A 27,537-nucleotide genomic window follows, 5' to 3' on the forward strand; every position below is an offset into this window, starting at 1 on the left:
TTTTATTGCTGGTGCACCCAAAACTACTTGCTTTTCTGAAACTGAAAAAATAAATGTGTGATAAGTTTTTCAAAAACATAACTTTAACTATCGTTTACCATTTGCATTTGGTTCAGCAACCACATGATATTCACATACATTTAGTAGGGGTGATTTTTTTTTTGATCCATTATCAATAATCAAATGCCCACCGCTTGGAATGGCATTGTCTGAAATAAATATGCAAGAAAATTATTAATGATTTGAAAGAAACTATATTATTTTTAAATAAACAAAATACGAGAAGCGGAAATATATTATTTTTGTTTACCGTTTTTATCAGTTCGGTCCAGCAATAAAGCTATCTCTGATGGATTTGGGAAGTTCTCCTTCTCTTCAGGTGTTTGCAGATTGGTGTCGTCTTTCTCAAACGGTTCAATCGTGAAGGATATAGAATTTTCTTCCGGGTCTTCCCTCCGATTTGCTAAAGCTTGCAAAATCTTGTCTCCTCGCGTCGGTAGACGGCGACCGTCTCGTAACATCGTTATAATCTAAACGGAATGAAGAAACTTTACTAACTTAACGACATAAATCAAAATGAAACGTGAATATACAACCGAAAATAATAACGAATATCGACACAATAAACTGTTATGCCAACATGCTTTTTATTCAATCCGAAAATTGCACTTACCTTATTAACAATAAGGACTTAAAACGAAATATGTCTCTATTTCACTAGAACTGATCTCAAGTCGGTGGTGCTTCAATATGGAACAACGACACAACACAAAATAAGTCTCTGTTTCACAATAAAAATCTTCCAGTCGATGCAACTTAAATATCAAACAACGGCACAACACAAAATAAGTCGTTATTCAACATAAAATGAACGCCTACACGTGCCCACAATGTGTAATTTTTTGATTTATGCCACTATTACCGAAAACTAATACATCACCCTATAATTGTAGCGTCACAACTGTGAGATGTGTCGCTATTAGTAGGCGTTAGAGCGAATGTCATATTTTGGCCAAACGACACAACTGCGCCCTCTATTAGTAAAACTCGTAATTCAAGAAATGTCGGTATTGCACATCATAGATATGGTTGATATAATAGTAATCCGCCATTAAACCAGATAATTCAAAATTTTGAATTGTGCCGTTATTGCAGAGGACCATCGATATATAAGAAATATTGTAGATATACTCGTATTCGTGATATTACTGGTATTATACCGGGTATTTAACAAACAAAACAAACAAACAAACAACGCTTTATTGTGCAAAAAGCCAAAACAGCTTCATCGGCAAAGCACTCACAAACAACAAAATCACAAAAAAATACAAACAACAAAAAATACACAATACAAATAATACAATTCAAAAAAATTTAAGTCATTTACTATGCGGTCGTTGGAAATACCTTTTATAAAATTAGACTGTTCATATAAATGTTTTGTTCTACCTATTGAGTACTTACCCACCGCCCGTGTCTCGTTTTTCAGGTAGAATGACAGTGACGAAAGTGGTTCTTCGTTGGGAACTGTCTATTTCGAAAAATAACTCAAACTTATGTTCTTTTTTTTTAAACAGGACACTCTATATATTATTTTTTATTTTATTTGCCTTGTTATGAGCTTTCGAAAATTATAATATACTCTATATTTATTTATTTAGGTACTGCTAAACTGCAAAACGGCTCTTATTTTATTTAACTTAATTTTACCAGATAATTTTGCTTTGCATCGTGATATTTTGATAAACTACACGAAAACTGAACTTGTGCTGCTTTTAAATAACATGCCAATAACCAACATTTTACGTCGAATAAATTAGTTGATTGTTTTTATTACCTAATTTAAACCGGCCGACTATGTAATAAAGTTAAATAATGCATTTTTACCCCGTTTATGAAAATAAGTATTTTAGAAAGCCCATAACAAGGAAAACAAAATAATATACAAAATATCGCATTTAAAAAAAAGTTTTAGTCAATTTAAAAAAAGACAGATTCCAACGAAGAAACAGTTACGTCACTGCATTCTACGTGAAAAACTGTACGGGAGACCGTTTTCACCTTTTCGATAAGTTATGATACAAAGGGGATCGAAAAATGCAACAATTTCAGATTCGCCCTGTATTTTAGGAAGTAAGAGAGCTAGGACATATCTGTATGTAGCATCTTTAGTTTCATAAAAAAGTAACAGCGTAATGTGAAAACCGCATCTTTGTATCTCGATCGACTCATAAAAGAGAAACCCTGCAAAACACACGAAAATGGGACACCCTGTACAGACCTACTGCCAAACCAAGAAATCAACTACAAATGAAATCCAAGATCGATTTATATATTTTAATATTTTTTTGTGTTCGTGATAATTCCTTTGGTATACTTCGTCCAAAAACCGACAATACGGGGAAGGAGCGTTTCGAGGAAGTAAACGGACGAAGGAGCGTTTTGACGAAGGAACACACAGTCGCATAAAATCGACATTTCCCATAGTAAATATAAGATTTTTGGACGAAGGGACGCGACGAAGGAAGGAAGTGAAGTAGCGAAGTGTGAGTATGGGGCTTTAAATACTTTAATCAAGCATTTCTGAAAAAAATCAACCTTGCTAATGCTAATAAATCCTTTCCTCTTTTTTAAATTTTAATATTCTTATGCCTATCAAAAAAGCGGATAGTTTACAGAAAAAAAACTGTAAACCTTGTCAAAATCTCACAGGATAGAAAGTAGAAATGTTCATGGCCGTGGAAAAATATTTTTTGTTTATTTTGAGAACGAATATGTTTTATTTCAATCGATGATCCCAGTTCCTTGGCTTACAGGCCACTTGAAAAAAAAAGTTACAAGCTTTCAGTCAGTCGTAGATCGATGGCTATTTTGAAAATAATTTTTTTCAACTTCCTGACATCGACTCTGTATCAGAGATATTAAAAACAGCAGAGAGATTTTTTTATAATACAGTGGTGGCCAAAAGTATGGAAACTTTTTATTTTTTAAAATATCACAGAAAATATTGCTATGCTTAAACTCTCAGGAATATAAATGAACAGCTTATCAGCAAATAAAAGTATTCCAAAAATTACACAGCGAAAAAAATCTGTTTAGCAGTTTTTGTAGGAGAACAATAGATTTCTTGTGGCCAAAAGTATGGAAACCATAAATACCATAATAAATACATTAAAATTATTTAGTTTAAGCTGATAAACGGTACGATTTGCTTCAGATAAGTATAAACATCATGCCCAAGTCTAAATATTTCTCTACGGATTTAAAAAATAAAATAGTTGAATTATACAAGAGCGGTTATAAACAAATTCAAATAAGTAAAAATTTAAACATTTTAAAAGGCACCGTTTCGAAAATAATTCGTAAATTTAATAAAACAGGGAACGTTTCAACAGCTTTTAAGTCAGGAAGACCAAGAAAGTTGTGCAACAGGACAATGAAAGTAATGAAGAGAATATCAATGGGAGATCCAAGAAAAACATCCACAGACATTTCTCGAGAAATGGGTGAAAGGGGAATATCGGTGTCTGCACGCACGGGGAGAAGAAGGTTGGATGACATGGGACTTTTTGGAAGAGTTGCGGTGAAGAAACCACTAATATCAAAGAAAAATAGGATGGCCCGCTTTAAATTTGCTCAAGATCATCTCACCTGGTCTTATCAGAAATGGAATACTGTACTGTTTAGCGACGAAAGCAAGTTTCAACTGTTTGGTAGTGACGGGAGACGTTATGTCCGAAGACCAAAAGGTACACGGTACAGCCATAAGTACCAGATGCCCACAGTAAAACATGGGGTGGGAGTATAATGGTATGGGGTGTTTTTCCTCGCTCAGGTGTTGGTCCTCTTGTTAAAATTGATGGGATAATGGACCGTTTTTGTACAAAGACATATTGGAGAATAATATGCCGCCTCATGCTGATGAAGAAATGCCACTCAGATGGTTGTTCCAGCAAGACAATGATCACAAGCACAAATCTCGGTTTGTTCAAAATTGGTTAAATGAACATAATGTTCCACTAATGGATTGGCCCTCACAGTCTCCGGATCTTAACCCCATAGAAAATTTATGGGACCATTTGGATAGCAAAATTCGAAGCCATTCTATTTCAAATAAAAATGAATTATGGGAGTGCTAAAAACTGAATGGGCGGCCATTTCCAGTAAAGATTGTACGAGATTGATCGATTCGATGCCAGGAAGATGTAGAGAAGTAATTAATTCAAAGGGATATTCCACTAAATATTAGTAATTTTTATATTATCTTGAATTTTAATAAACATTCTTCTTAAGTTTCCATACTTTTGACCAAGAAAATATTCATAATTTTTTATATATTTTTTGATAGCTGTAATTTTTTATTTAAATGTATTAGGTTTTGTAGGAAATTATTTGTAGGTCACGATTATATAAGTCGTTTTATTTCATATTTTAATTTCTCAGCATAAATGACAAATTAAAAAAGTTTCCATACTTTTGGCCACCACTGTATATCAATAGTATCAAGTTTTTAATTTTTAACTTCAAGATTAGAGTTTCAAAAAACGTCAAAATTAATGGTAGTACATTTCATTTAGTAGAAAAAGTTAAGACACTTTTAACTTTTCCCACTAATTATAGGTACCTACATCAACATCAGGGTGCAATCTTCGCGAGGTTTTTACTAATTTTGAGTTTCTATATCTTTTGAGTACCACCGATTGAGTTATTTTGTTTTTATAAACATTTTCCATGTGGGTTTTTTCTAATACAAAAGTTAAACTTATTTTACTGCTACACCCTGTATATTCCCACCGGAATACTCATTAGACCGAAGCGTTTCAACTTTATTTCACTTTTTCGTTTAATTTTAGAACCCGTCTCGCCAAGAACTCGGTATTTTTAGGACAAAGTTGGAGAACACAAAAAAACACAAGAAACACAGTACCAGACACAAACACCAATCTATTTTAACGCAAAGTGTTCTTTCTATTAGACACGACAGTGTTTTTACCTATACAATAAACTGATTTTCGTTTTTTTACCATTTTTGTTGTAAAATTTTTATACAAACAAAATAGCAAATTTTATAATCCGCACTGGTCAAAAGAATGGCACAAACTAGGTTATAAGACGAGCCAAGCTATGAAAATAATCGATACTATTCCTAAAATAGCATATTTCTTTACATATATTATGTCAAAACAATTATATCTACTCAAGTTTTTGTCTATTTCAAATTATATCCACTGAAAATCATTATAAATATTTATTTATTTAAAATAAAATACCCATATTTCTTCACATCTCCTTCATTCTACCCGTGATCGAAAAAAAAAACGGCGTCAAAACCGGCTGCGGAATGACAATCGAGGATAATTTTGGCGAGGTCAATCTCTAGACGTTTACTAAAAAATGACGTAAGAGAAAGATTAAAAAGGGATGAACTTTGAACCCAGACACATAAATATATTTCCTAAAACATATTTTTTCTCGAATGTTAAACTACACACGAAATTGTTATCGATTGTCATTGTCCAGCCGTCTTTGACGCTGTTTTTTTTTCGATCGTATGGTAAATTTTGTGGGTACTGCTACTGTAAGTATAAAACAATGAAAATCTACCCATAAAAAATAATCGCCTAAGTAGTCTTATAAATTAAACGCCAACATTGTCTAATCCCATTTATGTTTTGTTATTCCATCAAAAAGATGCCAAAAATAATTATTTTTTACGAATTATTGTATACACATGATCGATAAGATAATATTGCAAATCTATAGCACTCGCAATTATGTGTGATGATGACGCCAATAGGTATAGGCTTTCCAAATTATAGCAAATGTGCCAAAGAACACGTAGTTTGGCTGTATTAAGACATTTTCTGACGATTTTTAATGAGTGACATATTTCAAAAGGGTTAAAAAATGAAGATTTTAATGTTCTTTCCTCCGCTAAAAATCGGCTGTTCGTTTAAGAATCATGATCATATTATTTTGTCATGTATTAGATTTCTAAGAATTAGAAAAAAATCATAATTTTTGCTCAAAAAATCAAAATTTGCTCATCAAATGCTCAAAAAATTAAAAAAAAATCTTACTTACCTTATATTTTTACCCTCAATGAAGTCTAAATTATCATTATTTTAATTATTAACAAGAAAAAAAATACAATACTTTGCATGCAATTTTTTTTATAAAAAAAATAAACACAACTGACCTGTGAGCGTCCCCTGATCAACCCTGGAAGAGGTTGAGCCCCCTTGGGAGCCGCTAGGGCCTGCCTGGTAGGCCAGCTTGAATATTACCACGTTCCTTTAGTCCTAGAACAAAATTACCACAAATAATTCAAAATTCTGACTATATTTTCACGAAAAAAACATTCTAAAATCTTACTGATCAACTATCAGTATGATTCAATGTCAAACGAAGACTAATTTTCAATTTTTTTTTTAAAGAAAATTAATAAAATAACAAAAAATGCGGGGAAGACTTCGAAAACATGTGAATTATAAATATGAAATTTTATTATTTCTTAAAGTCTAATAAATAAAATGACGTCAAACCCAATTAATACAGATGTGACAGACTGAAAAATTTATAAATATCTTTTTAATAAAGTTATATACCTATCCACACCTTATGGATTTTATTAGCTTAAATTTGAAAAGTCAATTTGATAGAAAAATATTCCATTCTATTATTTAGTTATATAGAGATTGCTTATACAGGGTTGTTCACCACATACGGTACGGAGTATTGTAGCTAAACGATTAGATTTTTACAAATTGTAAGTTTTGGGTTCGTTGAAGGACTATTAGTGCTACAATTTAAAAATATTTTTACAAGATTCAGGGTGTCCCAAATAAATAAAAAATATCAAAGTTGTATTATTTTAAATGGGACACCCTGTATATAATTACATTTTTAGTTTCTACGATTAAAATAAAGGTAAATTTGATTAAGGTTTATTACACTTAAACCTTACCGTTTTTGAAATATTTCCAATTTTGTCAAATTTCAGTAAAAATTTTAAGGCTTCATTTCTCCAAGGGTATCAAAGTTTTTAATACTAAATATTTACTGAAGTTTATTTATTGATCAGTGTTATTGTGTTGCAATAATAAAAATAATACTACCTCATACAGAGTGTCTAAAAATTTATTATATAATATATAATAAATTTAATTATATATATTATTTTAAATAATTTCTAGCTTTTAACGCCAATAACTTCTTTAATTTAAATGGAACGCCCTGTATATTTTAGGAGAATCAGATGCACAATTTAATTGTCAATCAAATTGTATTATACCATTTTTTACCTATCCCTTCAAGTTTTTGTAGAAAATGCATTTTCTTATAATTTTGACCTCATTTATCAATATACCCATGGAATATTGACATTTTAGATCGTTTTTAAAGCAACAAATGTACAGGTGCTAAAAACGATAATATTACCAGCCTATTGGTATGCAAAAAGAAAACTATTTAAATCTTTATAAAAGAGTATGCCATTAATTAAATATAACACCATTATTTCCGCCCAAATACTAATTAACTACATACTTAATTGTGTTCGTTAATAAATTATTATAAATAAATGTGGATTTGAGTCAGAAATCAATATCATAATAAGTTATCAAATTAAAGTCTCTGTTGTTGTAAATAAGCATTTATTAAAAAATGAAATATCATTTTTAAGGTGTTACTTTTTATCACACTGTCTAATGCCCATACAAAATTCAGTTTTTTAGTATTTGGAGCAATTATTATTAATCAACGCAAACAGTTAGTTAATGTAGTTTGAATACTGGAATCATATTAATTGGTCCTCTTTAACAAATATTTAAACAGTTTTTTTTATTTTTTAATAAAATAAACAAATTATATCGACAATATTAGTATCTGTACTCTTTAAAAATTTGGTACATCTTTAAAAATAATCTAAAATGTCAATAGTGGTATAATATAATTTGATAGACAATTAAATTGTGCATCTGATTCTCGTAAAATATACAAGGTGTTCCGTTTAAATTAAACAAGTTATTGCCGTTTGAAGCTAATAATTATTTAAAATAAATTTTTAGACACTGTGTATAAGGTAGTATTATTTTTATTATTGCAACACAATAACTGATCAATAAATAAACTTCAGTAAATATTTAGTATTAAAAACTTTGATACCCTTGGAGAAATGAAGCCTTAAAATTTTTACTGCAATTTGACAAAATTGAAAATATTTCAAAAACGGTAAGGTTTAAGTGTAATAAACCTTAATCAAATTTACCTTTATTTTAATCGTAGAAACTAAAAATGTAATAATATACAGAGTATTCCATTAAAAAAAATACAACTCTGATATTTTTTATTTATTTGGGACACTCTGTATCTTGTAAAAATATTTTTAAATTGTAGCTCTAATAGTCCTTCAACGAACCCAAAACTTACAATTTGTAAAAATCTCATCGTTTAGCTACAATACTCCGTGTCGTATGTGGTGAACAACCCTGTATAGTTGGTTAGGTTAGGGGGACTAAAAAAAATAAAATAAAATATACAACCGCCTGAAATCATATTCTTCATTTTGTATTTTTGTATAGTTCCACAAAGCCTGTACAGCCTCCTCTGATACAGAGTACATACAAACAAAGATAACACTCGCAGCACTTACTCAAAATATAATCCAAATATTATGGCGTGAAAAATTATCAAAACACTTATATCACTTTCACATTTTTCATCACTCTATTACATAAGAATTATCCAAGATCAGTTGAAAACAAATTACTGCAAAAGACAAAAACAATTAAAAGAGTCTAGGAGATTCCTATACAGAGCAACCTTTTTGAATTGGTTTGTCAGTCACATCAGATAACATAGATTAGGTGTACAAATATTCCCGGTAATAATACTTATCCAAAAAAAAATCCTTATCGCAAAAGATACCTAGAAATACGCAAAATAAATGTAATAAAAATTGAGTCAGAATTAGATGAAATAAAAAAAGTTTTCGCAAAACATCATAAAAATAAAAAATTATTCAAAAAGGCTTTCCTTTAATATACAGGGTGTCACAATATTGCAAAAGTACTTAGTTTTCCCGTTAGAGAACATGAAATTTAATCAAGTCAAAAGCCTCATTCAGAACACTCATTACTTTGACACTTAACGTCAAAGGAAGCTAAATAAAATCAAGAAAATTATTACGCTTTGAAACTATCTCTTAAATAACTTAAAAACGATTTATTTTAGGTATAGGAACCTGTATAATCAAAAAGTAACGAACTGGAAAACCTTTTCACTAGTGAAACAAAAACAGGGTTTCCATTTGAAAAAGAATGATTTATAATAATTTTTTAATCACTCAATTCCTTGACAGTTACGGCCAATATTATTTGACATTCGAACAATGTAATTTTTGAAATAGATAGCCCCAAGTCCTCTCTTTATGTCACAGTGACTGTGGTAATCACTAAATTTGACGTTTAGGCTGTACAAATTTTTTTGACAGGCAGTTTTTTTCCTCCAAAAAATTTAAATATTTTTTTTTCTCAAAAATGATTAATGTTAGGTATAGAGTGTTTGATATCAAAATTCATAAAATTTTACAGAGAATTTAGGTATGTAATAAAAAATGGGAGTAGGATTTAAAATAAGGAAGTTGCTGTCAACTTCCGGTATTTCCGGAAATGCCGTCATATTGAAAATATTTTTAATCGATACATCTCGTTGTGAAACAATGATGTGCAAAAAATCTCCGATCTAGATATTGTAGTTCTCTAGAAAGTTGCTCAGCCTGGGACACCCTGTATACAGGGTTGTTCACCACATACGACACGGAGTATTGTAGCTAAACGATTAGATTTTTACAAATTGTAAGTTTTGGGTTTGTTGAAGGTCTATTAGAGCTACAATTTAAAAATATTTTTACAAGATACAGAGTGTCCCAAATAAGTAAAAAATATTATAGTTGTATTTTTTTAAATGGAACACCCTGTATATTATTCTATTTTGGATTCTACGATTGAAATAAAGGTAAAATTTTATTAAGGTTTATCACACTTAAACCTTACCGTTTTTGAAATATTTTCAATTTTATGAAATTGCAGTAAAAATTTTAAGGCTTTATTTCTCCTAGGGTATCAAAGTTTTTAATACTAAATATTTACTGAAGATTATTTATTGATCAGATATTGTGTTGCAATAATAAAAATTTTACTACCTTATACAGAGTGTCCAAAAATTTATATTAAATAATTACTAGCTTTAAACGGCAATAACTTGTTTCGTTTAAATGGAACACCCTATATATTTTACGTGAATGAGATGCACAATGTAATTGTCTATCAAATTGTATTATACCATTTTTACCCATCTCTTCAAGTTTTCGTAGAAATTGCATTTTGTTATAATTTGGACCTCATTTATCATTATACCCATGGAATATTGACATTTCAGATTTTTTTATAGCACCATAATATGTACAAAATGTACAGGTGGTAAATATTGCATGCCCATTGGCATACAAAAAAACTATTTAAATCTTTGTAAAAGAGTATACCAATTAAATATACCACCATTATTTCCTATCAAAAACACCAAAAATTAGTTAATTACATACTTTTAAATTGTTTTAATTAATAAATTATTCTAAATAAATGTGGATTTGGCTCAAAAATCAATATAATAATAAGTTATGAAAATTAATGTCTAAATGTCTCTGTTTTTTTATAAAAAAGCATTCGTCAATATATGAAATAAAATTTATAAGGTGTTACTTTTTACCACACTGTGTAATACACACACAAAATTCAGTTTTTTAGTATTTGGAACAAATTTTATTACTACAACGTAAACAGTCAATTAATGTAGTTTGAATACTGGGATCATATTAATTGGTCCTCTAACAAAAAATATTTAAACAGTTTTTTTTTTATTTTTTAATTAAATAAGCGAACTATATCAACAATATTAGTATATGTACCCTTTGAAAATTTGTTACATCTTTAAAAATAAGCTAAAATGTCAATATTCCATGGGTATAGTGATAAATGAGGTCTAAACTATAAGAAAATGCATTTTCTATGAAAACTTAAAGAGATGGGTAAAAAATGGAACAATACAATTTGATAGACAATTACATTATGTATCTGATTCACGTAAAATATATAGGGTGTTCCATTTAAATTAAACAAGTTATTGCCGTTTAAAGCTAGTAATTATTTAATAAAAAATTTTGGACACTCTGTATTAGGTCGTAAAAATTTTATTATTGCAACACAATATATGACCAATAAATAATCTTCAGTAAATATTTAGTATTAAAAACTTTTATACCCTTGGAGAAATAAAGCCTTAAATTTTTTTCTGCAATTTCATAAAATTGAAATTATTTCAAGAACGGTAAGGTTTAAGTGTGATAAACCTTAATCAAATTTACCTTTATTTCAATCGTAGAATCCAAAAATAGAATAATATACAGGCTGTTCTATTTAAAAAAATACAACTATAATATTTTTTACTTATTTGGGACACCTGTATCTTGTAAAAATATTTTTAAATTGTAGCTTTAATAGTCCTTCAACGAACCCAAAACTTACAATTTGTAAAAATCTAATCGTTTAGCTACAATACTCCGTGTCGTATGTGGTGAACAACCCTGTATAAACTTTTTACCTTAAAATACTTGAAAAATCACCCTGTAAAATATCGGACACTTGTTCAGAAACACCTTATATATCAAAGTATTATTTAATCTTGGACAACTAAGAGATGAAGGTCGCACGCAGGTACAACCAACTTGTGCAATTTTTCAATAGGTACTCTATACGTACGTGACTTGGTTCGCATATACACAAAAGTACTTCGGTTGGTACCAAAAAGAAATTTTTCTCTTAAATACCCAAATGTATAAAATTTCGATTGTGAAGAAAGAATCTGTGATGTTTGAATGTGAAAAAGTTACAGTAAAAATAACAAACAGGCATGTACAAAATGGATGAGATTATGAGGGTATTTCAAAAGTACCTACTTTAAGGTAAGTACTATAATTTATTTATAGTTTTTGTCAAAAAAGCTTTATATTAAAATTATTTAATTATATTAAATAATAAAGATACAAATGATGACAACAATCCAATGTAAAAAATATAAAACTTAACATAAATAAAAAATAACAAAAATTATTGTCTAAACAAAAAAAAACTTACTCAAAAACAAGAATGATTGAGATGTTGAGGAGTCTCCTCAACATCAAAACTACAACTGAAGATTCACAAATTCACAAATAAAGCTTATTTAAATTTGTTTGTACTTTCTTTTTGCAGTTGTATGTCATTTAATTTAAGGTATATCTTGATCAAAAGATGCTGGAACTCAGGTAGGCAGTACTAATATAGGTATAATGGTGGTGGTCAACCATAGAATAAGTAAAAGAAAGGTCAAACTTGGGGGATTGGTAAATGGTTAAACGTGAAGAGTAAACAAACATGATCAAAAGTAAATAAACAAAACAATTAAAAAGTAGTGATTAATATGAAAATTAAAATATTTTTTAATATACAGAATAATCCAGTTTTTAACAGTGATGGTACCGTATGATCGAAAAAAAACGGCGTCAAAAACGGCTGAGGAATCAATGATAATTTTGACGAGGTTTTTTCCTCGTGTAACTAATCACACCATTTAAAAATCATTTTTATTCAATATAAAACTAAATTAAAACCTTCTTAAGGCCAACTGGCAGTAAGCCCCACTAAAAAATAACGAAGAGTACTACGGGCCAAGTAAATGGCGTCTAGGGCTTGACCTCGCCAAAATTATCATCCCAGCCGTCTTTGACGTCGTTTTTCTCTCGATCGAATGGTACTTTTTTTTAAGTATTAAGGCTGGATAAAATCCTATATGGATAAACATAATAGGTTCGTTCCAACCTGCAATAATATTACGGTAATATTATCGTTAGTAATTGCGTTAATGCGCCTGCGCGAGCGAAACCGGTTAAGTTACTAGGATGAACTTATAAACTGGTTGGAACGTTTTTAGAACTGGGAATACTGGGATGGAAAGTAAACAGCTGGGCTGGCAACACAATAACAATAACCTAAAAATATTCATCCCAAGTTCCTGAGGTTCCGAGCAACCGAGCGTCTTGTTCTTTTCTTTTTTGTCCTTTAGTTTTTGTGCCGGCGTCCATAATGGCAGTAAATTATTTGTTTAATGTTTCTTCTTCAGAAGATGAAGATTTGGATTTTCTTGGGGATATTGCCACAAGAAATGAGAATTTCCTAGGTTTGTTGAGTTTATATAAAAATATATTTTAATAAAATTAATGTTTAATTTAGAAGAAACAGTTTTAAATTATTCGGAAGAAGAATTTTTTTCTAACTTCCGAGTATCCAGACATGTGGCAACTGAACTTAGAGACTCATTTGAAGGGAGTGAGTATTATAAGAATGATAGTGGTCAATTTGGAAAAATTTCTGCTCACAATCATGTAAGTAAATGAATTATTTAAGGTTTTATTGTACAATTTTATTGATAAATATACTAAATTTTCAGATATTAATATTTTTGTGGTTTATTGGGCATGAAGCTGCGAGTTTTGCAGATGTGTCCGATAGATTTAACATAACAAAGTCATCCCTAGAAAGGATTATACAAAGAGTGTCCGTGTTCCTTAGCAATTTGGCCCCTCAAGTCATAGTTTGGCCTAATGCAGCTGAAAAACTAGAAATTGCTGAACATTTCCAAGCCAATGGGTTTCCCAATATTATTGGTGCCATTGATGGATCTCACCTGAAAATTGATAAGCCGGAGAATGACCCGGATTCATACATTAACAGAAAGGGTTATTATTCTGTTCAAGTAAGTTTAGCTTAGATAACTATTATTATTATAAGTATTAGTAGGTACTCATTTGAATCATCTTACAGATGCAAGTTGTTTGTGATCATACACTTAAAATTAGGGATGTATTTATTGGATATCCTGGTTCAGTCCACGATAGTAGGGTATATCGAAACTCTTCTCTGAGCCAAACACTTGCAGAAAAATGTGGACAATATTTTCTCCTTGGAGATAGTGGTTACCCACTTTGTGCTAATCTTTTGACACCTTTCAAGGACCGAGGACAATTGACAGAGGAACAAACTCGTTATAATGTGAGATTAGCAAGAAATCGCTATGTAATTGAGCACTGTTTTGGAGTACTAAAACAGAAATTTAGACAAATGTACCATATAAAATTGCGGAAAATGGAGTACATAGTACATCTCATAAGGGCAGCTTGTGTTTTGCACAATATTGCTTTGGCAGATGAGTTTCTGGAAGAAATTGAAGTGCTACCTGTAGATATGCCCCATGTTATAGATGATCCTGATGATGAAATGGATTTGGATGGTGATCGAGATGCACAAAGAGCTAGAAATTTTGTTGTAAATAATTTACATTAAAAGTACTGTTTATAATATTTTTCAAAATAAATTTTTTTTAATTATTTTGTCAAAGTCTATCACAAACTTCAATATCAAATGAAACATGCAAATTTTTATTTAAAAAAAAATAAACAAATAGAGATTCATTAATATCAAATTAAAAAACAACAAAATAAATAACTACCATAAATTAACAAATAGGAACTCTTAACTTATGTAATTAAAGAAAAACAAATAAATAAATCAATACTCCCTATAGGGTTTCATATATATGACAATTGCACTTTTTTGTTAAAAGAATATTGTTTCTCTCTTTTTCAATTTCATTTCTCTCTCTCTCAATTTCATTTCGTTCACGAAGCAAACTTAATTGGTCTTGATGAACCTGTTGAAGAAACCGATTTCTGTTTTCTTGGTAAGAAAGCCGGTCCTCTCGGATCTGCTGTAGTACTGTTTTCCTGGTCTTCCTTCTTATCACTTTTTTTGGTGTTTCAGCAGTTTCTTGGCCTTGGCCTTGCTCAACATTTTCTTGCTTTGGCATGTGAATTTCATTTGCTAGTAAAATTTCTGGCCTTATATTCTTTTTGTTACCACAAGCTTCTTCCATTTCCGACGCAAACTCAAAGAACTTTCTACCACGTCCTGTTGAATTTTTATTGTCAACATATTTTTTGAAATTGCGGTCAAGTACTTTCCACCTGTTTTCAACATTTTTGGATGTTACTGTTTTCTGCAATATTTCTGAAATCTCATTTGCTATTTTCTCCCACATAGTTTTAAAATTCTTCATCCCCATTGTTCCCACTTTGCTTTTATATTTTTTGTACAAGTCGATTAAGAGCCTTGTATTGTTGTTGGTCCAAAAAAAAAGCTCTACAGCAGATGCAGCAGCAGAAGTAGTAGTAGAAGGCGGATTATTTTCATTTTCTACCACAATAACGAATTCTTCCATGCCTGCTCATATAAGATAAAAATGGTATTTATTTAACAAAAATATATATAATTAGTAAATTACCTTCCATATTCATATTTGTAATTTTTAAATACTTTAAATAAATAGAGAAAGTCGTTCTTAAATTTTTCCAAACAAAAAAGATAAACAAAAACAACTCCCTAACCTAGTTTATACTATACTACCCAGCTGACCGCTATTTCGACCTTACTGCGCATGCCTCTAATTTTAGAACCAACAGTTCTTGCTCTCAAGGCAGAATCGTTTGAACCGTAATTTTACCATCGATAATTCCGGTTGGAACGACGAACTGACGATAATCACAAGTTCTGAATTTGTAATTTTGGCCGGTTGGAACGACATTGTACGAATGCGCATGCCTGACGGTAATATTACTGGAAATTACTGCTGGTTGGAATGAACCTAATATAAAAATTTTGTTTAACAAAAATTAGCTATACAAACGATTTTAGAAACCCTTCTGTATGAACCAAATTCACTGAAATCTAGGCTGTTACAACAAACATCTATAATTAAAGAAAGCTCTTTCAAACCACAATAAGTAGAGAAAAACTTGGAAGCACGTCAAGCTTTTCATGTGGAGCTTTTAAGTTATATTTAAGGTTTTTGAAATCAACAACACATTAAAAAATAAAGACTGCACAACAAAGAAAAAATGTGATAAAAGACAAAATACCATGTGAATGTGATAAATTTTATATTGATGAAAGATTTAGACCGCTAACTTATTGTTTTAAAGTATTAAAAATTAAAAACCTGTTCCATTGCAAGGCAACGACAGTTAACAGTAAACGGTTACATAAAACTATAAAAATTTCTATAAATAATAAATGATGTCAGTTATACAATTACATAGCACGATAAATGAGATACATTAGTGAATTAATTCGATATAAAGAAAGTCTGTAGATAAATTGATAGTATATTATAAATTAGAAATCAAATTTCAGTGTCATTTTAAGTTCTTATTTTTGAGAAAAAAATGACTAAAACACAGTTCTAATGAGAGTACTAAATATGTAAAATCCATTGTTAATATTATTTAATTATAAACAAACTTAACACACCTTTGTAGTAACTAGAATTGGCATTACTTCAAGATACATTGCTCCGCTGAGCAACATTCGTTCATGACCTAACCTCTAGTTTATTCAATATATGATCAGAGGATTATTCATACTTTAAATTAAACCAACGTTATTCTTTCTAAGTTTTTAGGCCAAAATATTTCATACTTGTTAATTCCTAGGCATACAAAATAAAAGTACAAACTTTCAAGGACATCTCATTTAAATTCGTCCCATGTTGTGACAAATCATTTAATTGAACTGAGTTAATGAGGATATTATAAATAAGTAAATTAAAATGGTGTACTCACTTTTATACATCTCATATTTCGGAATACCTTTGGTGTGTTAAAAAAGATTGCGAAAAAGAAAACAATATATTGTAAAAATCAATACCCGCACAAATGGCACTAATATCTAACAAAAAATTAGGAACAACGATTCAAGATATCACTTCACATATAATTTAGCATTTTAACGAAAAGTATACTTAAAATTTATTGCGAAAAAACAGTTAGTTAACGATAAAATTGGCAAAATGAGTATTATTTTTCAGCACACAGACATTTTCCAATTTTTTTTTTAATTTTGACGTATGACCAGTGCCTTCTATTAAAAGATCAGCCTACGGGCGGACTTTTGTTTACTTCATCAGCTGTACATACTTAGATATTGGGTTAGATTCCGTTTCATATTTTGTCGGTTGATTTTTGGTTTTAACTCTTTGATTTTTGGTATTATTTATTATTGTAGTGCAAAAAACTAATTATTTTGGTGTTGAAGTGACATAAACTACTACCAGATATATGGTCACTCTCGGTTTCGCATAAAAAAATAGAAATTTTAAAAATTACACGTTGTGTAAGTGATTTAACCTAAAAGTGCCCATACATTTTTTACTTATCGTGATTTTTGTGTGTGTCTTTTAAGACTCTAACAATTCATCAATAAAGCTTAAGTGGAGTGTGTTTTTGGTGCTATGCCTCATCTTTGTTGTGTTCCTGGTGGAAAGGATAGTTACTAAGGATAGTTATTATACTAGGCAGCCTAAAGTGTCCGGAAGAGCAAGAAAAGTGGGTTGAGTTATAAATCAAGAGAATTTTATTGAAAATATCTTTAATAAATTTAAAAATAATATTCTCCCATGATGGTATTAATGAAAACTGGACAATTATGTTTATTTTATTCATATTGTGGAATCTCCACTCCAAGTGTTGCTGGTTCAGCTTCGATAGATTCAAACACGTAAGTAGGTATTATGATCTAGGGAAAAATAAAGAATATGTGTATTAGAGATCATGAAAAAGATTATTATTTTGAGTTCAAATTTTAAAAAGATTTTTGTAAAGACAAGACTGATACAGTTTAAAAGAAGAATGTGTTTTGTTTGATAATATATAATGTATGTTAAGCATAACATATATTTGTTCAGTAATTTTAATGAATAGTATTGATTATTTATAATACCAAATTAATATCAAATATTTAAGTGATGGCTGAATACAATATGAATAAAATAACAATAAAATTGGTATATTTGCATAATACAAAATTAAGTTTTAAGAATAAAGGTGTTACTAAAAATACTAAGAAATTCATATTTCTTTGTTTTAATTGGTCTAATGTTATTTACATTTTACGTAAGAATTATACCGTATCATCGAAAAAAATCGGCGTCTAGTTGGCTTGGAAATGAACATCGATGACATTCCCTAAATAACTGTACACATAAAATAATTAACTAGAATTTTACAATCTTGAAAATTTGATATTCTTGAACCTTGATTCTAAATATTCTAAATTTTTGATTTTTTGGAATTTAGGTTCAGGAAAAATACGCTGATTGATTTTTTCATTTGGTTTTTCATTATTTTTATTTGGTTTAAAAAAAAACGGTTCGGCTAACATTATAGCCTCCATCAGTGTTGTGTCATATGAAAAAAATAGTGTCGAATATAATCCAAAAAATTGCATATAAAATATTCACACCACGCACATAATGTTTACTGCGTACTCCATAGTCAATGTAGATAATTTTAGTGTTAAGAATAATAATTTTTAAGAAATATGTGGTCATCTTTTGATAAGTTTATATTAGTTTATTAATTGCAGTAAACATTATGAGGTGTGAATTATATTGTATATGTAATTTTTTGGATTATATTTGACACGATTTTTCTCATATGACACAACACTGTGAAGGCTATAGTTAGCCGAAACGTTTTTTTTTAAACCAAATAAAAATAATGAAAACCCAAATGAAAACTTAATCAGCGTTTTTCCCGAACCTAAAAATCCCAAGAAAATCAAAAATTTTAGAATAATTTAACATATAAATTCATCGCTGACGCCTTTTTTTAGATAATATTGTATTATTTGTAAATATAAATTTTCGAACATTGATACTTTCAAAATATACATATAAATTTTGTGAATGCAAATAATAATACATCACTATTAGTAGATATTAAATGTTTTTTGTTAAATTAGATCGATTTTCAAACCCCAAAATTTAAAATATATTTACATTTTACCCATTATCTTATGTACCTATACATTATTTGTACATTGTAAAACATTTGCTGCATTTGTATGGTTCATAGTTTATTTGCCAAAGTATTTATTACTATAAATAGGTATATATGTTGTAGTTATTAACTGTATATTATGTATATTTCATTTAAACTATATCATTTTTAAAATACAAACCAAAAATCTGAGGAATAATTATGTTTTCCATGTATTCTACAATATATTTATTAATCCGTTATATCTAACTAGCGTGACGTCATAAATCTCGCCCGTAGGCTGATCTTTTAATAGAAGGCACTGGTATGACATACCGGACCTTGACATTCGACCCACAGATTCAAAGAATCTGTCTGTTTCTTTACTTTGTTATGTGTTAGAAAGAGACGAATATAGTTGTGAAAACGAAATGAATTTAGGGTTGCCAACATACAAATTTACAATTAAAATATAAATCGGTAAAAAAGACTAAAAATATATGCAACTATTAATTTAAAACTAGAAAAATCAATTTTGGGTGGAGATTTATACAAAAAACAGCCAGATTTTCTGTGAATTTGAGTGAAAATAGTGGAAACAAGTGTATTAAAAATACAGTGAGAAAATCCTTGTAACCAAACAAGTGAAAAGAATTTGGAAAATTGTCTGAAAATGTGAATTTATTATTATCATTTTTCCCAAATTTAAATAGTGTTATAATTAAAAAACAAAATATAATTTAAAAAACAGAAAAAAGTTGACAGGGAAAAGCACCTTTTTCTTGATTGGCCAAGAAACAATATTGATTTTAGAGAAAAAAAGAAGATAAAGAGCTCCTGCTATTTTTATCTTTTCAAAAGATAAAAATGAATAAAGATGTACCTACTAAATGTTTATCTTATCTTTTAAATTGTGTTATGTGAATCAAAAGAGGAAAAAATGGCCGAACTAGATGATCAAACCAACGATCAACAGTTCTGCCTGAAGTGGAACAACTTCCAAGCCAATATCACCTCACAGTTCGAAGCTCTGAGGTTCAGTGAGGACTTCACTGATGTCACCATTGCTTGTGATGGTCAGCAACTTCAAGCACATAAGGTGGTGCTTTCTGCATGCAGCCCCTACTTCAAAGAGTTGTTTAAGGTAAATGTAGTTACAAAAATACACTTTTTCGTACACTATATGTTGGTTTTTATCAGGCTAACCCTTGCTCACATCCAATAATCTTTATGAGAGACGTAGAAGCGCGACACATTATAGCCCTGATGGAGTTTATGTATGTCGGTGAAGTAAACGTTTCCCAAACTCACCTCTCAACTTTCCTCAAGACTGCAGAGTCCTTGAAAATACGGGGACTTACTGATACATCTTCAGAGTCTGATGTTGTGCCAGAAGAGAATAGTCTATACCTCAAGCCTCAAACAAGGTCAACCAGGTTAAATCATTAAAATTCTTTGAACTTTCTATTTTACGATGTGCTGACATTTATATCGTAGGAACAACGGTCTTCTAGTCAACAAAAACAAACCAAAAACACCACAAATATCCTCAACAAGCACCGTAACATCTAGTCAAGACGTACCTTTAGACGATCTAAGTAATATATTGATGCCAAACAGTTCTAGTCCAGCCCCAAAGCGACACTGTAAATCAGAGACTGAAATTAGAGTTAGAAAAGAGGAATCGATGACTGTGAATCCTTTTGCCATACAGGGCGAGTCAAGAAGCCAGCCAGAACTGCTGAAAACTGGTCTGTTTCCTAAAGTTGAACTGCCCGAGTATATTAGTGACGATGATAATGATGCTTCTTCGAATTTCTACAATACTGAAAGCAACCTTTTGCCAGGTAAGTGTATATCCCTTATTATAGGTCTTTACTATGCTAAAAATTATATTTCCAATGTAGGTGGGATTGATATTTTGCCACAAACCGCGAGTTTTTTGAGTAAAGACATTGGAGCGCCGGATTTGAGCCATCCAAGTAAGTATATCTATTAAATAAATATGTACTCACCTGCAGAGGCCATACAAACTTCCCTGTCCCGGCCTAGCATCGGTTCAGAGTTGCCTGCAATGAACAACGGCCATACGCACACTGATTTTGACTTTTGTTTGTTGTAGGCAACGACAGCCGAAAGCTGCACTCCCTCGACCCCAGACCTTGCTCAGAATGCGGTAAAGTCTACAGCAATCTCTCGAACTTACGCCAGCACATGAAACTCATTCACTTCCCTACGTATGTGAACTGCCTCCATTGTCGCAAACAGTTCAAGACGGATCTGTACTTGAGGCGGCACGTGCTCAGTGCTCACGGCGGTGTTCAGTTTGACGAAATTATGCCTTCGGGGGCTCAATCACACTCACGAAATAGTACCGAATATAAATTAAAGAATATGACGCTCACACGACGCTCGACGCACACGGAACGTGAAGAAGACGCTTAAATGTAGACTTTAAGGCACAGTAACTTATATAAAACTAATTTATTAATAAACTCCTATCGACTTTTGTGTTGATTCTTTGTAATTTTCGTTTCTTAAACTAAATTTATAGCCGGTTCGTTTTTTTGTTTGACAAGGACCACCATTTTAACGGTTTTTGTTTTTATATTTGACGTAAGAGGGTATGCAACATAAAATACACGTGTTTTACTGGTTGCCTATATTAATACTTACGTTTTTTGGAGGTTTGAGGATTAGAAGACGCAGAGTTTCGGATCACTGGTCGCCGTACTCCCTTCATCATCAGGGTAACGGTTTTCTGAACGATTTCGACTCTCCACCGAGGATTTTTGATAGAAGGGAACCAGAGAGACGCAGTAAATTGGTAATTTTAAAGAAATAATTCATGTTCAAGTAAGAAATTCTCATTTTGAATGTTTATTAAGGTAAAACTTGGAGAAGGCATTGAGATTTACGAAGACCAGCTGCGCAGTATCAAATGGAGCGACTACAGGAAGCTGACTAGGGGTTTAGCTACAATTCTGTTCAGTCCTGCTGAGTTAGCTACGTGCTCAGTTACTGGGCAGAGATGGAGTAGAGCTGGGAGCAGCGAGAGGCCTGTGAAGCCCGCTCTGGATAGAGCTAAAGTCCAAGCAATAATATGTAAGGCTTGTTAATGTAATGAGAGTATGCAACCAAATATACATCGAGTCCTAACAAAATCTCTTAAGAAACTGAACCTTATGTACTCTTTACTTAAGGACTGTTTCACGAAATAATGTTAGATATCTATGGTTAAATTGGTGTCATAGGGAAAATCGTTAGGAGTGAGTGTGAGTGTAATATTAGTTGCATACCTAAGGAGCTATTAGGGGTTTCTAAACAGAGTTTTTCCTTTCAGCTTATGTAGCAGATAGGTTTCCTATGGTGGAAATCAGCAGGATAAAGCAAGTTTTGGCCTACAAATGCAAAGAAAACTCCACTGCTTTCAAAATGAAGGCCGTCCGCTATTATGGGCATGAGTAAGGTTTTCAATCATGTTTTTATTATAAGAAAAAAATAAATTTTGTATGTCAAATAACTTCTGTTGAATATGAAAGGCTTTCAATACAAGAAAATAATTTATTTTAACATTCTCATGATGTCTGTGCCGGCCTAATTGTTTGAAATGTAAAATTTATTCTATTTTATGTCGTTTTGTAGCTGTCAAAATGCTCTATTCCTCTTTAACTTGCAAAAAGTGGGATTAGATGATAAAATCGCGAAAAATATTAAAGAAAAAAGTTGTTCACAATTCTATTTTACGTCAATATACAAATTTTCAAAGATGTACAAGGTACTTTAAGAAATATTCATTTTCTGAAACTTCTTGATGCACCCTGTATAAAAATACATTGGTTAATGAAGAGCAGGCTGGTTTATTTATTTCTAAAATATTTTATTTTATATAGGAAATCCTTGTTTGAATGTATTTATTTATTTTTACTAAAGAGATTTTTTTTAAACAATATAAGATATATTTATATACAGGGTTGTTTCGTTCCAGAGCTACAGGGTGTTGATGTTTCATTTTTTCCAAATTTAAAGTATTTACATTAAAGTATTATACAGGGTGGTCCGAATACAATTCGGACCACCCTGTATATTGACTTGATTAAAAAATAATATTTTGTTTAATCATTTCTAGGGAACAACTCAACTCATTTGCACTGGGAGAATGAAGAAGTTATTTTTTAGGAACAACTAGTGAGAAATATGTGTCAAAAAATATTGTGTTTTAATTTTAGATTATTAAAAAAAATAAGTGTTTTACCTATGTTATATTTTTATGGGTTTTATTATAACTAACATAAGATATTGTTATATTTTATTTGTTTTTTTTGTTGTTGTCGCTGTTTTACCATTGAATAAAAATGTCTGTCAAAAGTACTGCGTTTCGTTTACTTATTACTTAAAATAATTTTATTTATAAACTATTTACTATTTCATTTATAACCTACTATACAGGGTTGTTCACCACATACGACACGGAGTATTGTAGCTAAACGATTAGATTTTTACAAATTGTAAGTTTTGGGTTTGTTGAAGGACTGTTAGAGCTACAATTTAAAAATATTTTTACAAGATACAGAGTGTCCCAAATAAATAAAAAATATCAAAGTTTTATTTTTTTAAATGGGACACCCTGTATATTATTGCATTTTTAGTTTCTACGATTAAAATAAAGGTAAATTTGATTAAGGTTTATTACACTTAAACCTTACCGTTTTTGAAATATTTTCAATTTTGCGAAATTGCGTTATAAATTTTACGGCTTCATTTCTCCGAGGATATCAAAGTTTTTAATACTAAATATTTACTGAAGTTTATTTATCGATCAGTTATTGTGTTGCAATAATAAAAATTATACTACCTTATACAGAGTGTCTAAAATTTTATTTTAAATAATTACTAGCTTTAAACGGCAATAACTTATTTACATTAAATAGAACACCCTGTATATTTTATGAGAATCAGATGCACAATTTAATTGTCTATCAAATTGTATTATACCACTTCTTACCTATTCCTTCAAGTTTTCGTAGAAAATGCATTTTCTTATAATTTAGACCTCATCTATCAATATACCCATGGAATATTGACATTTTAGGTTGTTTTTAAAACAACAAATGTACAAAATGTACAGGCTAGTAATATTATCGTTTTTAGTAAAACAATAATATTACTAGCCCATTTGTATTCAAAAAGAAAACTATTTAAATTTTTATAAAAGAGTATACCATTAATTAAATATACCACCAGTATTTCCGCCCAAATACTAATTAACTACATACTTAATTGTGTTCGTTAATAAATTATTCTAAATAAATGTGGATTTGAATCAAAAATCAATATAATAATAAGTTATAAAAATGAACATCTCTGTTGTTATAAATAGGCATTTGTCGAAAAATGAAATATAATTTTTAAGGTGTTACTTTTTACCACACTGTCTAATACACATACATAATTCAGCTTTTGAGTATTTGGAGCTATTATTATTAATCAACGCGAACAGTCAATTAATGTAGTTTGACTACTGGAATCATATTAATTGGTCCTTTTTAACAAATATTTAAACAGTTTTTTTAATGAAATAATCGAACTATATCGACAATATTAGTGTCTGTACTCTTTAAAAATTTGGTACATCTTTAAAAATAATCTAAAATGTCAGTATTCCATGGGTATATTGATAAATGAGTTTTTATTACAAGAAAATGCATTTTCTACGGAAACTTGAAGAGATAGGTAAAAATGGTATAATACAATTTGATAGACAATTAAATTGTGCATCTGATTATCATAAAATATACACGGTGTTCCATTTAAATCAAACAAGTTATTGCCGTTTAAAGCTAGTAATTATTTAAAATAAATTTTTAGACACTCTGTATAAGGTAATAAAGTTTTTATTATTGCAACACTATAACTGATCAATAAATAAACTTCAGTGAATCTTTAGTATTAAAAACTTTGATACCCTCGGAGAAATGAAGCCTTAAAATTTATACTGCAATTTACAAAATTGAAAATATTTCAAAAACGGTAAGGTTTAAGTGTAATAAACCTTAATCAAATTTACCTTTATTTTAAGCGTAGAAAACTAAAAATGTAATAATATATAGGGTGTTCCGTTTAAAAAAATACAACTTTGATATTTTTTATTTATTTGGGACACTCTGTATTTTGTAAAAATATTTTTAAATTGTAGCTCTAATAGTCCTTCAACGAATCCAAAACTTACAATTTTTAAAAATCTAGTCGTTTAGCTACAATACTTCGTGTCGTATGTGTTTAACAACCCTGTATAGTTGAAGCCTGGCGCATTCGCCACGACGCGACCATATGACGCGACGCGACATCGACACCAGGAGAAAGAATACTTTTTATTTTATTTTTTTTAATTAAATGAAAAACAAAAAATCCGGCCACGCGACGCACAGTGGTTCCCAGATAGGTCATTACTTCGAAATATTAATTTCAAAATGTTTGCATGAAACTGTTTCTAATACTATTCTTATATTCCCCAGTAAACGATACATAATAAATAACAAAATGAAGTAAGCCTAGTGTAGCGCTTTTTTTTATTAGAAATGTCACATTTTTGCTACTTGTATCAAGCTGACATAAACAGTTTTCAGATAACGCCAATTAATTACTTATTTTATTAAAATTGATAAAAGCTGTTGCCTTTTCTGTAATGGACGTTCGAAAAGAAGGTATAAAAAGAACTGTTTTTTCTTTTTTGCACTTAATTAAACCTAAGTAATATTAGTTTATGGCAATTTATTTGAAGGTAACAAAAATAGTATTTTTACATTTTTGCTCGTCACTCTTTAAGCCTTTTAACTATTTTCCCTTTCAAATCCTCTTAAACGGCATGAAAATACTTGTTGCTTAAAGTATATTGCATATAAATTAATTGCCACTGGCTGCCGCGAATTGCCGCCGGATCTTATACCGGGTGGTTAAAGATTGACTTTTTGTCTTAAAATAAAAGCAACTTATCTTTTCCTCTTCATGTCAACTTATTTCCTGGACACACTGTATATCAATTGACAATAAAATTGTGTTTATAAAATGAAACAACTGTTTCTTTTATTTTTTCAACATTTAAAATAAATTTGACCTCTTCAATATGAAAAAACCTAAAGAAAGAAAGAAAGAAAGAAATTGCTTTATTGTCATAAAAAAATTTTACAATTTTGTTGACAAAGCTTAAAAAAAAGAATATAAAAAACATACAAAACTTCACTTAACAATAGAAAAACATATAAAACTAACAGCAAACATACAAAACTAAAACAATACTTTATACAATTATAGAAATTGTACATTGTCAAAAATTTATTTAATTAAATATAAATAAAATATAAACATACATGTAAATAAACAACTGTATATAATGTCAATACTAAATTTAAATGGATAGAAAACAAAATCATTTCTTAAATTTAGTGAATGTGTGTTAAATTTAGAACCCTAGATATTAATAAAAAAATCGTTAACCGCGTAAAAGGCTTTCTCCAGTAAGTATGATCTCAAGGCTCTGCGAAATGCAGGAAAGGATGAAATGGAATTAATTTCAGATGGCAGATGATAGTGCATTTTTTTTTGCATTGTACAATTGGGAACTCTTTACTAACTCAGAGTGAGGGGTTGGCAGATACATGTTATGCTCTGCGTTCCTAATTGGATAGCCATGAACTGGCTCTAGAGAAATACTCGATACGTGCTTGCGAACTAGGCAGACGGATTCGAGTATGAATAGGGAAGGAAGAGTTAATATTTTATATCTTCTAAACAAGTCCCGGCAGTGAGCACAACTGGTTAGCCTCAGTGAATATCGCACAGCTCTCTTTTGTAATTTGAAGATACGCTCAAATTGAGTCGCACAACACGCACCCCAGAATGGAAGTGCGTATCGGAGATGCGACTCATAAAGGGCATAATAGACTGTCCTAGATGTTGACAAATTAAGCACATTAGCAACTGATCTAAGTGCGAAACAGGCAGAACTTAATTTTTTAGCTAAAGCATCGATTGCAAATCCCATTTTAAATAGTTGTCCACAACAAGGCCTAAAAATTTCACAGAATCAACGACGTCAATGGTGGTATTATCAAGTTGAAAAGGTAGCAACGTACTTTTATATGATAAGACTTTAGTTTTAGAGACGTTGAGACACAGATAATTAGAATCGCACCATGTTTTTATGTTGATTAAGTCACTGGAAATGGTTCTATGAAGTGCCGTGGTGTCCGGGCTGCTCCATGTGAAACAAGTATCATCCGCGAAGAGACAGATTTTACCACTGATGTCCAGACTAGCAATATCGTTGATAAACAACAGAAACAAAATAGGACCTAGCACTGAGCCCTGAGGTACTCCGCATTCTATTGGCTTGCAAGAAGACACAGTCTTATCAACCCTCACACGCTGGTTTCTGTTGTTAAGGTAGGACTTAAACCATTCAAGAGGCGTTCCCCTGATACCATAGTATGCAATTTGTTAGTTAGATGTTATGATTAACACAATCGAAAGCTTTCGAGAAATCACAGAAAATTGTTGCTGTAACGAGACTGTTG

General features: G+C 30.4%; 4 protein-coding genes across 8 annotated transcripts in view; 2 read left to right on the plus strand and 2 right to left on the minus strand.

Moving 5' to 3' along the window:
* Positions 1–6,296, minus strand: part of LOC115886533 (trafficking kinesin-binding protein milt) — an 83,938-nt gene extending 77,642 nt beyond the window's left edge. Inside the window, exon 1 of the mRNA XM_030905736.1 lies at positions 6,200–6,296. The gene's annotated coding sequence lies outside the window, so the exon portion shown is untranslated. The remainder of the gene's footprint in view (positions 1–6,199) is intronic.
* A 5,707-nt stretch (positions 6,297–12,003) lies between these two features.
* On the plus strand, positions 12,004–23,332 carry LOC115886534 (longitudinals lacking protein, isoforms H/M/V-like). 5 transcript variants are annotated; one of them, XM_030905742.1, is made up of 9 exons: positions 12,004–12,019; positions 19,897–20,108; positions 20,165–20,400; positions 20,462–20,811; positions 20,872–20,946; positions 21,652–21,791; positions 21,853–22,069; positions 22,308–22,428; positions 23,094–23,332. In XM_030905742.1, the coding sequence occupies exons 2-9, from the start codon at positions 19,905–19,907 to the stop codon at positions 23,125–23,127; spliced, it is 1,377 nt and encodes a 458-aa protein (XP_030761602.1). In that variant the 5' UTR covers positions 12,004–12,019; positions 19,897–19,904; the 3' UTR covers positions 23,128–23,332. The 5 variants fall into 5 exon arrangements, with proteins under 5 accessions (XP_030761602.1, XP_030761599.1, XP_030761600.1 ...); XM_030905739.1 differs by lacking the exon at positions 12,004–12,019 and adding an exon at positions 12,298–12,361; XM_030905740.1 differs by lacking the exon at positions 12,004–12,019 and adding an exon at positions 12,309–12,361 and having other exon boundaries at positions 20,165–20,391.
* On the plus strand, positions 13,130–14,920 carry LOC115886535 (putative nuclease HARBI1). Its single transcript, XM_030905744.1, has 4 exons — positions 13,130–13,272; positions 13,326–13,477; positions 13,543–13,848; positions 13,917–14,920. The coding sequence occupies exons 1-4, from the start codon at positions 13,179–13,181 to the stop codon at positions 14,433–14,435; spliced, it is 1,071 nt and encodes a 356-aa protein (XP_030761604.1). The 5' UTR covers positions 13,130–13,178; the 3' UTR covers positions 14,436–14,920.
* On the minus strand, positions 14,620–15,792 carry LOC115886536. The gene is made up of 2 exons (XM_030905745.1): positions 15,433–15,792; positions 14,620–15,371 (listed from the first exon to the last, which is right to left on the minus strand). The coding sequence occupies exons 1-2, from the start codon at positions 15,443–15,445 to the stop codon at positions 14,671–14,673; spliced, it is 714 nt and encodes a 237-aa protein (XP_030761605.1). The 5' UTR covers positions 15,446–15,792; the 3' UTR covers positions 14,620–14,670.
* Positions 23,333–27,537: the final 4,205 nt, after the last annotated feature.

This window comes from Sitophilus oryzae, unplaced genomic scaffold (genome assembly GCF_002938485.1).
Source record: "Sitophilus oryzae breed Bouriz unplaced genomic scaffold, Soryzae_2.0 scaffold_494_pilon_pilon, whole genome shotgun sequence".
Taxonomy (NCBI): Eukaryota; Metazoa; Arthropoda; class Insecta; order Coleoptera; family Curculionidae; genus Sitophilus; species Sitophilus oryzae.